General features: G+C 43.7%; 1 protein-coding gene across 3 annotated transcripts in view; it reads right to left on the reverse strand.

Moving 5' to 3' along the window:
- The window catches only part of WSB2 (WD repeat and SOCS box containing 2), a 401,974-nt gene that overhangs the window by 271,832 nt on the left and 115,171 nt on the right, over positions 1-14,971 (reverse strand). For all 3 annotated transcript variants that reach the window (XM_085634631.1, XM_085634630.1, XM_085634632.1), the window contains exon 3: positions 9,698-9,869. In XM_085634631.1, coding sequence (XP_085490757.1) covers positions 9,698-9,869 — 172 coding nt within the window. The remainder of the gene's footprint in view (positions 1-9,697; positions 9,870-14,971) is intronic.

Here is a 14,971-nt window from a genome sequence, read left to right on the forward strand (position 1 = left end):
GAAGCAAGAGACCTCTGAGCCCAGAGGTCAGGAGTACACGCACTCAGACGAAATCCAATGGTATGATTTGCAGTTCGTTTTTAATCCAAAAGAAAGTTCATCAGCACAGCCAGCCAACAACAACACTGGCCCAACGCGTTTCGGTTCTCACTCGAACCTTGATCACTGGTTATCTACACAATGGCCAGACATTATTTATTTCAATTATTGCTGCTACTTCCTGTTTAAGCGTTAGCAAAGCATGCTGGTCATTGTAGTCCGTGTATTTACACATTATGCTGGTGAATTACAAAAGCAAAGTTTACCAAAATTAAACTGAGGTAACAAGAGGAGAGAAAGGGAATGAAATAAGTTTGTCATAATAACAATCCTTTAGTGGACCACTTTTAACAACGCAGTTACAAGTAAAGTGATGTGATAGGTAATCAGGTTAGCACAAACATAGTGTTTAATGTACATGATGTGTGAGAAACGATATATGTTATTTACCCTCTAGTGGGTTTAATGGTAAATTAGACAGTGTATGAAAGAATCAATTGCCATCAAAGCCTGAAATCACACATCAAGATGTCCCATCCCTCTGGTGGGGAAAAACATGTTAACACAAGATTGAAGATAAAATTGAAATAAAGAGATGGCCCAATCACATCCCTCTAGTGGGTGTTTGACTATTATTCATTCAAATGTGTCAAACTCGGCAGATTGGACTCTTATATAAGAAATTACTATAAAATTATATTTGGCCGACACTATTGTCTGTACGATAACACAAGGGTATGATACCTTGTCATCACAAAAGGGTTCACAAATGTACAATGTACAAAGAGTTCCTCATCCTGATTAAGACCATGAGGAGTCAAAGTTCTAAATGAAACAATATGCTTGGATTATATATATATATACTCCTCCAAGCAGACGCTCTTCTCATTGGAAGATCACCGACACCCTCCTTTTGAACTACTGCAATCCTCCCCCCTGGGTGGGGAAGTCAGCTGGCTCTTCCTTACAGATTGCTCACAGCTGCAGGTAGATGTCTGAAGACTGCGCCCCCAGAATGCATCTTGGTGGTAAGTACGAGTGGCGGAGTCCGTGCTCAATGAGCGCTGAAATATCGGGAAAAAGGGAGGTTTTTAAGTTGTTAAAGGTGAGTCCAGGGTCCAACGGCTTCCTCGGGTCCCCATAACGCTCCAACCTCACCATCCAAATGTCAACAGGGCAGGGGCAAGGGTAACAATGTGCCAAAGTCTTTTGTGCAGTCACGAACTGCAAAGCAGCCGCCCTTGTGTAGCTTGGCTTTAGAGGCGGGCCTGAACCAATCCTATACCTCGGAAAAGAAAAAACAGCTACAGGAGCAGGTCCAGTGATGTTCAGGCCAACTTGCAGAGCGGGGCCTCTGTATCGCGTCTCTGGTTGACGCGCAAAATATCCAAACAGAACATATATATATATATCTATATCTGTGATATATATATATCTTTTCATATATAAAAAGATTCCGGAGTCCCCGCACATGGGCGGGAATATTCAGTGCTCATGACTATTGATGAGGATCCCTTGGAAGAGAAGTGGAGAACATCTCACATCTGAACATGGACCCTAGAAAGTAAAAGTTAAGAGAAACAAAATAGCCCGAAAGAGGTTGTGAAACCATCTGTCTTCAATCAGGAGTGAGCCTAATCAGCATTGCTGTGCAAGCGTTATGGATCATAAAACTGCAGGCCTCACCGTCAAGGAACACATGAATGCCCCTCTTTGAGGCTCAGTGCCATTTAATCCTCATGAAAAAGCATTCTCTCTGTCTTGCTAACAATCAACAGGAGTCCCCGAATTAACACTTCAAGGACCCTCCGCTCCCATTTTTAGAGACAGCGCAACTTACCTCCATCTACCTCTTTGCAGACCCTGAATGTCCAGCCCCACTGAACCATGCATGTCTGCTGGAGGTGTTCCTGGCTATCCCTGCACTTCTTATGATATCCTCGTAGGATATAAAACTAGTAAATCCAGGTAGCCAGAACCCTGTAGCGTTTGAGGCAATGGGAGAGGGTGTGTACAGTGAACCCGAGAGGTTTATAGACCAGTCACCCTTAAGTTGATCACCGATAGTATAGATTGCCTCCATGTGAAGGGCCTGGACATGCTCCCGCAAGGAAGAAGGGCAAAACCAGCTGGTATAGTACATGATCATCAAAAGGAATAGTGCGTGGTATCAAGGGGGCAACGAGAGCCACAGGGTCCTCCTAAAAGGCCCGGAGAAGTTATAGACTCCCACCAGGCACGTTAAGCAACACAAAAACCTTGACAGTGACCAAGTGGCGCTCTACTGCTGTTAGGACAGTCACCATCAGATGGGATAAAAGGCCCACTCTTCAAATAGATTAGGTCAACCAGCAATGGTTGCAAACAGCTCCGAGACAACCTGGCCGAGAGCTGGTTCAAATTCGCCTACATGCCTTTGATGGAAAAAAGACCCATCTTCGGGTTACATCTGCAAGCCCATGGACAGTGGAAACGCCTAAAGTGGGGCAAATGGAAATATGATCCTGTCATGTAATGCATCTGGATTGCAATCAGAACTCAGAGATATCAATTGGATAGAATTTGAGAGCACAAAGAGATATGTTGTTACCAGGAGACGTGGGCAGCAAATATTCTTAGTGCCTTACATGCACCCCCAGACTTTATGGGGGTTGGCCATCGAGGGCTGCAAAATAAGCAGAGGTAGAGCAATAGGGCGACTAAATACCTGGATTTTAACAAAACTAGACTCTACAGTAACAAACATTTCCTCAACTGCATCCCCACTGTACAAGATGCATGTCAGATTGGCCAAAGAGCAGAGGAAAAGCAGCCTTTTGATGGACATTATAAATGTGTACTTACATTTAGTATGATTTTTAAACATCTGAGGAATTTGCCAAACAGATTTTTTTAGCCGGTGGTGGTACAGGAGAAATATCCGTAGGGACTCCATAGTTAGAATCTGAACTTGAGGGATTATCTGGTTGGGAAGGCGGGAGAGATATCCCGGAGTGAACTATTTCATGGCATTTTCAGTACCAACTCTATCCTGTCCATTGTCTTGTGGCAAACAGCACGCATGGCCTTTTCTTTTTGTATGAGTCGGGCCCTGGGCCCTGTCCTTTCGCCCATTTCTCAATGAGTCCTCTGTAAAAACCTAAATAGGAGTTTATCCCTGTGAATGGGCAGAAATGCTTGCTGACTGGACCACTCCTCGTGAACCTCTAATTCCTGCAGGTGGGCTCCCCATCCTTCAGGGAAGGCATCCGTTATCATCACCACTTGGGGCATTGCAAGCAAGAAAGAGAGACCTTGGGAGATGTTTGTTCTGACCAATCACCAGGACATCACCATTTTTATCTTATGGGTTATTGGGATCATGTCCTCAAAAGATCCACGGTATTGAGTCCACTGCGCATTGAGCTGTTCCTGAAGAGGTCTCATGCACAGGCGACAATTCAGAAGTAATGGGATGCAAGATGACATTATCCCCAGTATAAATTTGTACTCTCTCACAGAAGCACAATTTTATGAAGAGAGGGATGGTGTGATTGCCTGTAAGTGAGAAATCCTTTCTTCTGTGGGAAAGGCTAACAGCTTTGCATTTAGGATTGCTCCTAAAAACACCAGCGATCTGAGATGATTTTTTTCCTGTTGAGCTTGAGGCCTAGGGCTTGGAAAAGTTGCAGACAGGCCTCTGTGGATTTCTTTTCAGACTGGAAAGAAAGAAAATTGATTAACTAATCGTCCAGGCAGGGGAACACCTGGTGACCGGAAAGTCTGAGGAAAGCTGCCCCTGGCAACATGCACCTGGTAAACACTCTGGGTGCGGATTTTAACCAAAAGGGGAGCACCCTGAACTGATAATGGCAGCCTGCCACCTCGGACTGGAGAATCCTTTGGTGTTCTGGATGTATCAGAACATGGAAATAAGCATTCAGTAGATCCAGGTAGGAGAGATAGCCTGAGTCCATCAGTTGGAAAATCTCCTGAAGAGATATCATGCTGAAGTCACTTTTTGATTAACTTGTTCAAGAGCCTCAAATCCATTACCTGCCTCCACTTTCCTGACTACTTCTTGATCAGAAAGAAATAGGAATAGAAGCCTTGGTTGCGCTGATTGAACAGCACCTCTTCTATTGCTTTTTTCAAGAGAAGTAATCGCATTTCTTTCTTTAAGACGGGAAGATCACCATATGATGCTTTGAGTGGAGGAAGACTTGAAGGCTTTTGAAAAAATTCCGGGTATAACCTACGTCTAACACCGATCTGTCAGAACAGATGAGCTTCCATTAATCGGAGAATTTGGAGGACGTGTGACCTAACTGAGGTGGGATTGAGGTGACAGGAGCCTGTGTTACTTCACTGTCTTCCGTTAGGATCCTGAGATTTTCTTCCTGCTGCAGCATGGCGACGCCCCAGCTGTCTGGAACATGTAGACGATGTGGTTGGTCATTAGGCCTGGACTGAATATTGTGAACGAAAACCCTGCTGGGAGTAGGGCCGATACCTGTGCTGGCACTGCGATCTAACAATAAATTGGTCTTTACCCCTACCCCAAAAGGACTGAAAACGCCTCTGCTACAAGCTTCCCAGCGACTTAGCAGTGGCTGTGGAAGAAACATCCATGGCCACATCTACCTTTTCTCCTTCCGTAAGGATCTCTCTTGCCTCTTTCTTTATTGTCCCCTGGAGGTACTCCAAAAGAGATGAACTGTCTGACCACATTTGGTGGTCGTATCTCCCAAACGATAGCCAGAGCATTGGAGGCTCTGATTGAAGTAGCCACCATAGCAGAGAACCTTTTACCTATATTATCATGTCTGCTGCCTTCTTTATCTGGAGGAGCTGTGCTTGGCGAGGAAGGAGTTTTTGATCTTCTCTGTGCTGCTTGCATGATAGCCGAGTCCGGTCCAGGGTGACCAATGAAACATGCAGGGAAACCCTCAGGAGCCTTGTACTTTTTGTCCAGCTTTGGGAATAACAGCTGCTACAGATGCTGGGATCATCATTATTCTTAAGCCTTCCTGCCATATGAAATCAACAATAGTGATAAGCATGAGTGGTGGGCTACTTTCTCGCCTTAAAATCATATAGTAAGCACTTGTTTGTTTAGCTGGCATAGGCAGTATGAAGCACTTAGACGCTCTCTCGCAAGCAAGTTGTGGTAACTACCAATATCGACTGGCAGAGAATCAGCTGTCAGATGCGTAGGAGAAGCTGGCAAGGGTGTTACATAACCACTCTGTACGAACATTATTAACCCACTCTTTGTGAACATTAGGATCCAACTAGATTTCTCCCTCTTCCAGCTGCTGGTGACTCGCTATCATGGAAAGTACCAGGAATAGATATTGAAGGCGGCATAAGTCTGTGTTTTTGATACCTAGGCATGCTCTGTGGAGCAGGAGTGGTGTCAGGGATTTCCCGTCTCGGTGAGTAGAGTTGTCATCAGGGAACCTTTTGTAATAGTCCCTTAACATCATGCGCAAGTTTGTGATCAATGCAATTGGGATAGTGATTGAGGGTTCCTGTACCTGACGCTGCACATCCTCTTGCTCCTCATAAGGATAATGCTCCTGGAATGTATTGTATTCCTGAGCAGAATGATGTTTCCCGTCAGAGAAAAAGAAATAACCTCCAGGATACGCTGACTGATCATGGTCCGCTTCCTCATCCTCTGATTCCTGATATTTACCATTTAACTGTGAGGGACTATATGCAGGGCCAAAGAGACGCTCATCCTCAGATTCCTAAAAATCCAGGAGAAATACTGGTCGCAGGGGTGAAATTTTGAAAAGATCTTGAGGCAGAGAAGAGGTCATGCCCTTACTGGAAAGATACACAATTTATTTTTCTACCATCAACAGGATAGTGAACTGAGCAGTCGACATGGATGACAGGACACTGACCGCAACCTTCGTCAATGGGACGACAGCAGAAGCGCAGATGCGCCAGTCGGCGGTAATGTCGTGAACAAGGAAATCTTAGTCACCGAGGACTGCCTCATTGACGCTGATGATGGTGTTGTCGTCACAGTTTTTGACGTGCTAGAAGTCGCTGTTGACACCGTAGTAGTCGGTGTGTATATTCTTTGATACATGGATGCCGTAGACAGTAAGTCCTTCGTCGGTGGTGCCATCGACAGCTGAGTTTTCTTAGAAAAGAGCTCCATGAATGGGATATTAGGAGCAGATGCAAGGGATGTAGCAGATCTGTGATGAGGAGGAGGGGCGAGCCGGCTCCTTGCTTGTTCTCTTTTCCAAACTGATCTCCCTGCTGTGGGACATTGTCCTTTTAGAGTCTCTATCAGATGACGAGTCCCTCTCTTTCATCTTCCTTGAGGAGGAATGAGCCTTCTCCTCACACTCTAAATCTGAGTCAGAGTTATTCTTTTTCTACAGCCACAGAAGCAATCTTCCCTCTCGGTCTTTGAGGGTTTTCACCGAAAAAGTATGGCAGTACTCGCATTGTTTCAGCTTATGTTGCAGGTAAGGACAATATAAGCACTTTTTATGTGGATCTTCGGAATAGAGCCTGAATTTTCCACAAAACTTGCAAGGCCTTTACAGCCTTTTTTTAGACACAGACATACTGTGAGAAAACACAGTCAAACACACTCCCAGACTGTACCTCAGATGTTGATAGGTTTAGAGATGAACTGGAGAAGCGCAGGTCAAAAGGTTAACAGTGACACACCTGTTGAGCAGAGCTCAGAGAGCCTCCCTAACACAATATAGTGGATCTGCAGGGGATGAGTGCTTCAGGGTCTGAGCTCCGAATGTCGGACGTCTGGACGTATTAAATCAATGTGAATTGGCTACTAATTTCTAATTGTTTTTCAATTTAGTTCAAAGCTAATGCTTTAGCACTGTTTTTTTATTATAGTTACCGTAGGAGTCCCACCAGGGCGACGGGGAAGATTCAAGCAAGTTAATCTGTAAAAGATACACTGCTGGAGAAGTTTAATACCACACATGCACAACAATATTGAACAAGGCAGTCGAAATATGGAGCATGCACATATTCCAGACAATGCAGCCATGTCAGAAGACTTTACCCACCTGGCAAATCTTGAAATGAGAGCAAAAAGCATCTCAGATGCCCTGCTACTGCACAAGGAACAATAGGTTAACATGTCCCACAACATCCTCCTTCCTTGCCCCAGAGACCCACTAATTCCATCCTCAGGATCCATTGAAGCCATCCATAACTCCAGTCCCATGCCTATACATCCAAGAATAGAAAATAACTTGCAATAAAATCAACTGCAATGTGGTTGGCATGTTGTGGGTAAGAATGAATGAGATTGTTTTACTGGATACACTGGAGAGACTAATCTATATGCATCCACAATTTTCGCACTAATTAAGTCACCACTTTAAATGTGCTTTTCGTTTGCCGAGTTTGTCGGTGCATCTTCTTTTACCTTGGCCATATAGCACTTTATAGCACGTTGAGAAGCATACAGCACCTAACAATCTTAAAGACCTCTTTGGAATATATGAGGGCACTCATACGTATGTGAAAATAATGACATGTGGACTTGATTATATCAAAAGCATGATCTGTAGCAGGGATCTTTTATCCTGGTTTACAGATGACGTCGTAGCCAAGCAGGCAATAGCATCTAGAGTTACTTGAAAGGAAATGAAGGTACAAACATATCACACATTGCTTCCAGTCTATTCATGTTAGCATACACGTATGCAACGCCTTGGGTACTTCTCTACTGGTTCAGTACCATAAACCCGTTGGAGACTATGCAACTGTGATGTTGGCATACTAGTGTGCACATGAGTTAGTGTACCATTGTTTACCTCCGTTTCACTTTCCTCGGTCATACAGATAGTCAACTTGCCAGTGCAAAGCAGTGAATAGCTGTAATCAGGTTCCAATAATACAGTATGCATGTGTGGAATATCTGAGACAAATCATGTGCCATAGGATGGAAATTAAAAAGCTATTGGATACAAAGCAAAGATCAATGTTTAGAATGGATTTTCTCTGCAGATAAAGTAAGGCAAGCAGCTGTTCCAAAGGTTGAGTAAAGACAGGTACCAGAACACCTGGCAAAAAAGAGTAAAGGAAGTTTGCATCACATCATCTGCATGCTCAAACAGTGTGTACTGTTTCGGTTGCAAAAAATTCTGTTTCCCTTGCCTATGGCGGCACCATCTGTATGAGAGTGCAGTGAATTACACCCATGGCATTTCTATTATACTTTCCAGAATGTAGCTGAAGGCATACTGGGAAATGCAATGTCCCAAAGCTACAGTGTGTTGATAGACGCCAGTGGTACAGTAGTGCGGGACTGATGGCAGCTTGGTAAGTAGTAGCATCCTAGTTCGTTGCTCAGCCAGGGAATTGGGGCCTTTCCATCTTCTCCAAGCAGGCTGTAATGCAGCTTGCATAGAGAACAGGGAAAGAGCGCATGATTGTTTTGGGCGGCCCGAGAGTGCCGGACAAACAGTCATGTGCACTTAGGAGTGGGCAAACCACTCCTCCCCTGCTCTGCTCCAAGAGCAGAGCAGCCCCGCCCACCCGCCAGCCCACACAGCGGCACAGAAACCAGTACTGACACAAACATAAAATGATACCTCAAAGTGGTTATCATTTTATGTTTCCTTTACTTTGCACTACTTAAAAGCAGTTGGGCGACGCTCGTCTGCCATAGCGGATGAGCTGCCACTGAGTATCAGTGTCTAGGTTCTCCTCATTTAAAGTAAATATGGGCCGTATGCTATCCGTATCAAACCTAAACTTGTGAGAATGTGATGAATAGTCCTTAGGAATGGATTCAGTCTGGTGCGGGACGCCTGATTGCAGCTCCCTTTCCTCCTTCGACGACTGACAAGTCTGACAAGTTGTTTCACGCTTTATAGCATGTACTAGAAATGGTGTTATGTCCTTTTGGGCTACAAGGATGTTTATGTATGGCAGTTTTAACCCCCTGCTCCTGTAAGGCAGTGTCTAGGTTGCAACAGGTTTCAGTGCAAACACGAGTAGACACGCCCTAACAACGTGTGCTTCATACTAAAAGCAATGCTAAAGTTTTTATGAGCGGACCACTCACATGTGGTATATTTTGCTGCATGTCTGCATTATTTTTACTGACAGCATTACGGCAAATGGCGATTCCACTTCTATAACACATGACTATCTCCACTGCACTAAAAACGTGCAATAAACTGATTACTACATATGTTGTCCATTATTGCACCACCCTGAAGGAGGATGTGGGTGTTGAGTAGATTACCAAGACACTGCTGAATATGGCTCTAATTGGCAGCTGACTTTACATGAGGACAAAATAAAGAATTTTACTTAAGAAATATACACCGAAGTTTGAAACAGTTTACCGATTCACAGTAAATTAGGCATACATATACTGAAGACTAGACCAGGGCAACCACATTGATAAAGAATCGATAAATGTACCATTCCTAAAGGCTAAACTCTCGTAGTTAGAAGTATGATATCAGGACATGCATCCAAATATTACAACGACTGATTAAAATAATGTAACAAAAGGGCTCGTCTTGCAAGTGAGACGGCAAAAAGAAACATGGAGGAAGAAACAATGTTGAAAGAGTAGGATGCACTTCAGAGATAAACTAGAAATGCTCATCATTTATTTCAGAGACATTCTAAGAAACTGAGGACAGGCACTTACAGATCCGCCTCCTCCAGTGGCCACGGGATCAGTTTAACAATGCAGTGACCCTGAGACCAGGCAAACCAGGTGCCATCGGGGGAAAAGGCAACGCTCCAGGTTTCACAGCTGGATTTCCAGTCGAATTGCTGGGCTCGCCCAGGTGACAGCTCCGCCAGCAGGAGAGGAGACTCTGTTGAAGGAATGGCAACACACTGCGTTACAAAGGAAGCAGGTAAGAAACACTGGCCCAAAGACTGTCAAACATCAGATGTCTAAGCCAAATATTGGTTTACTGTTGACCCAAACTACTAATGCAGACGCAGCGAAGTTTGTCCTATCGGTTTATCGGACTACTAATGCCGGTTTTCGTATACGTTCTAGTGCCCACTGTCCTTTTCTCTCGCATGGTTACCTACCTCCCCTCCCCCCTGTCCATCTATTACATGTATTGAACAAAGACTACATATTTCTCTTCTACATTTACAAGGCCACCAATGCCCAAATACAGAATCAATGCATGTGTAAAAAGACACCATGGCTTATTTAAAATAATCTTAAGAAAGCCTCGAATGCCCGGTGTACCCAAGTACATGGTTTCCACACTATATCGCCTGGTCACTACACAGGCAAGTATTATAACATCTTAGTATGCAATACCAAGTTATTAGTAAAGGTTATTTAATAAAAAATAGGGTAAATATAACACATTTAAAAATTAAAGGAAGGGGGTGTGAGGCTAAGGGCCTTTGTAGATCTCACCCGAATGCTGCAACTGATCTGTATTTCATGTTTCACAGCCACTGTCTTAATCAGTGACAGGAGCATTCCTCGGAGCCCTACAAGCAGACCAGGGGCAAGGATGCCCCTCTTTGGGATGTCAAAGGTGACGGTCCATTGGAGGTTGTCATTCCTCTCACCACGTAGAGCCGCTCAAGGGAAAAACTTTGTGTCGCAGATCCCTTGATGGCATTTGTTAAGCGAGGTGCAAATTTCTTCCTGGGTCAGAAGGAGGTGCTCTCGGTTGCCCACAACGATCTCCAGTTTGGCGAAAAAAGCAACATACACTTAAAAGTAAGCTTGCGCATTCTTTATTTATTTATTCTTTTACAGCATAATAACTCAGTCCCTTCCTTTGCACCCATGAGTGAAACTGATTAACAACATTATGTTAATGCTCTTTAAGTGCAGTGACCCTTTGGGCCTCGTGGCCTGCAGTAGAACATCCACCTCTGCAGTTGAAAATGGCAGTTTCTGGGAAGGATCTAGTCTCTTTTATAGCAATCAAGACACCTTCCATTAATCACAAAGGTGCCACCTGACCCTTGACCTGTGTAGTATTTGACGATCTAGACTGTGAACGCACGTCGATGTCGAGCTTGTCTAGTACACTTGTCCATTTCAGACATCCTACTCGTTGTGGTCTCATCTTCCTGGCTTCACGCAAAGCACTACTAGGGTAGCAGTCCCTATCCACGAGCTCAACTTAAAGGCAACGTCCAGCACAGGCTGTCACAAGGCCACCAGTCAAGTCAGGCAATGTTCTTCTAGCACCGAGAAAAAGCCACACCTTCCTTTGAATGATTTTATGTATGTGTGTCCTTAAAAAATTGCACAGTGTTCAGTGGGCAACCAGTTCCCCCCACAAAAGCGGGATTCTACTACAATCAAGGTGGAGTGTGCCCTGTGATGCTTTACACCGTGACTCTCCAAAGGTGCAGACGGGGTCCCCTTCTTCAGCTGCTGCTGTTATTCAAAGTTAGAGCAACCAAGCCTCTGTAACACTGCTGCAGTCAAATCCCTACTCGCTTTTTGTACTCCAACATGTCGAATCAGGGACTAGGCTGATGTCCATGACAAATGTCTCCCAGGTGGGAGTGACTATGTACATAAAAAGGAGGGAAGATGTTCACCTATGTGCATCTCTGGCACAGTCAGTCAATGCTGTGTTACAGGTGCCCAATGAGACCTCTTAGAGATGTATCAAAATACAGCACACACAGCGCGAGAGCCCTTTTTCTACACCGAATGCCCCACACCAATCCTTGTCACAGTGCTATCTGTCAGAGCCGTTGCCTCTTGACTGGTCAATGGTTGCGCATGTTCCTGCTAGAAGTCTGACCCAGCACCAAGAATTGCCCCTCAGCACCTTCCAACTACGGTTTATGAGTAGGCTGTCCGGTTTTCAGTTTTTATTTTTGTGGATTTCAGTGGGGTTTTCGAATCCGTTTGAAAACAGTGCTTATTCAGCTCATTAGGGTCCAAAATAGACAAAAACTGTGTTTTTCCATAGTTTGCAAAGCACGTTGTTGTTTGCAGTGACAGTTACAAAGCACAGATTTTATTCATAGGAATCTATTTGTACAGGGTATGTTATGTGTTCCCATTGGCAGTGTATCCAGTGGCTTTATGTTACACTGCTTTAAGCAGAGAAAGTCTGTGCATTCCACTCTCATTCACACTCAAATCTCATAACCCCCTCTCACAACTCATTAACTCTCACACTGACTGTTAGGAGTCTGGTTTACAGGACTATTAATGTATTTAAAAAGGAAGAGTGCTAAATTCAAATACTTTAATGAAATCATTCCTGGACACAGTTGAGGGACATTCAACTACTCTTTACTAAATATTATGATTACAGGTGGTGAACCCTGCCATCAGCATAGTACCTTGTGAACTTTAATATTTTGAATGACATCATATTAATTCGCATCACTGCACTCTAGGGCACCTGAAACTTGATGCTTTAAGTATGTTCGCTACTGATTTCTGCACTCTTTGCCTGCCTACGTTGAGGTGGTGCTGCTGTATTGTGGATGTTCACAGCTGCCCAATGTCCCCATGGCAAATGTCTCACTTTACTTCAGCCCTGACCTTTTTAACATATATCACTTTTTTTTGCATATTTATATAGCGCGAACTTGACCCGAAGGTATTGGAGCGCTTTACATAGCACCGTATTTACAATACACATTCAGGCCCGGGGAGATTAAGTGATGTGCCCAGAATCACAGGATGTGGACGCGACCTCGAGGCTCGAACCCTGGTTTCCTGCACCAGAGGCGGAGGCGCAGCCGACGGACCATTATGGGGATTTACATTTGCTGTTAACACTGTAATTGTGAGCTTGAAACACTTAGTAGTAAAGTGCTAGTAAGAATACATAACAATGGACCACTTGTAGCTATTATTTCTGCTATGTGGAAAGTCTTGCCACCACTATCCTATGTGCGTGGTGACAGGACTCTTTTAAAAGGTACCCGTCACTACATCTTGAATTGAATGTTTAAAGCATAGGGGTTTTGGCAGCTGACCTGCTATCATTACTGACTTGTTAGAAAAGGGGGCTGGTGTTTCAAAGGGGAGTACCCATTCTGTGTCTGTGGGTTAATGTGCTAGTGAACACTGGCCAAGATTCTTATGAGCCAGGCGTTTCACCAATGAGTGAATGAATTAACAGTGGCAAAAGATAACATATGCTCTTAATAGTCCCAGATTCCGTGCAGTGTATATAATAATCATATCATATTTTAGTGACATCCCTAAGTAAAATCTCAAGCAGAATAATATTAGACCGGGTAATGTGCAGAAAAATCTTTCACTTGCATCAGGGAGCTCCAATATTCCTTGCAAGAGTGAAGGAATACAATGGGAGCAGGTGTCTATGGAGTGTCGCCTTTGTGTCAATCTCAGTGGGGCTCTTTTCTTCACTCTCAAACACACCTCCAATCAGTAACTCTCCCCTTCCAAGCCTTCGGTCAGGATCTGCTGTGGGCACCTCTGCACTCAGCTAGTGAGTGTGATGCTCTGGATTCCCTTCTCGAGAACGTTGAACCCTCAAGCAGATCTCCCCCACTCTGCGGTTCTGCTTTACAGTTCAATAGGGTGTCCTGTGGCATGGCGTAGCAGGCAGATAACACGGACATCTCCCTGCCCTTTCCAGAACGGCTTTGGGCCTCAGGCTCACTTGTGAAGGGCTGACAGCTATGGACTCTGAAAGTGCTGCATCGCACTCAACTTAATGTTTGCTCCAAACTAAAGAAGAAACTGCAAGGAATGGCCTGGGCAGGGGGTATTGAGGGAGTGCTATTGAGCAGGTCTTTGTTCTTAAAATACAGCATTGAGCCTCTGGGGATGACATAAGTAGCAAATCATTCTACTTCGAATCTCCATACGATTCACCTATGGGAAGGGGCGAGTTTTGGGCACAGGCACCAATACAAAGGCTTTTTACTCACAATCCAGGACTGACATGGTACTGAGGGAACACATGCAACTCTAAGGCACTGCATTTGCCACACTTCTAAAGCCAATCACCTTGGAGCTGGTGTGTCATCCATGAATCTGAGTTCAGGGATCAAATCAGTTTTGGAGTATAAATTAATGTACAAGCGTTGTTGTACTGATACAAATAGACTTCAGAATCATTTTTATTTTAGTTTCTGAATGAAAAATTACTGAAAAAATGTACACCAAATCACAAACCAGAATCTATCAATTATGGCGCACAATTATCCATGAATTTTCGCAGGACAGGTAAGTAACATTTAACAAGGTGATTTTTGTATATACACACTTAGAACATATGTTGCTTAATGATGTTTAAACCCCTTGACCAATCAGTATCAACTGTGGAACAAACTGAAACAGACCAAGTTTCTATAAGTTTTCGTGCATCGTCATCGAAAGGGTCTGGAGTTAGTCATAAAACAAACATATGTTGGAAACACTAACTCAACGATACTTACAAATGGAGCTACTGTTCCTTTTTAACTATACACATTTATAAACACACACTAAAATACTCAGTGTCAAAATCACCTTACATTAAATATCAACTTTTCAATATCAGTATATTGCTCAATACGTTGTACCTGAAATATATCCACAGGAATTTTATGTATAAAAAAAGATGTTTCTGTGGAAACAGTTCAAGCAGGAAAGAAAATAAATATTAGGAGAAAAGAAGGATCAATCGGCTCTATGTCAAATAAAAAGAAACAAGTGACTATAGATAATGGTGCGATTTTGTCTGTATTTGCAAAGGGACTTCTGGGAAATTCCTTCATAAGACTACCACAGATTCCTGTTTTTGGGGTTGCCACAAGAACAGCTAAAACATTGGCCAAGACAGCTTGCAATCAAAAACAGAAAGCCAGATTCAAGTGTCAGATATAGCATAGAGCTATCATCTTATATAGAATTATCATAACTGTGCATGTTCTTTCACATAATTCTTCACTTTAAAGCATTTACACTATACTACGTCTCTGGTCAAAGTTTTGCTCTTCC

The sequence above is a fragment of the Triturus cristatus genome, chromosome 11 (assembly GCF_964204655.1).
Source record: "Triturus cristatus chromosome 11, aTriCri1.1, whole genome shotgun sequence".
NCBI lineage: Eukaryota > Metazoa > Chordata > Amphibia > Caudata > Salamandridae > Triturus > Triturus cristatus.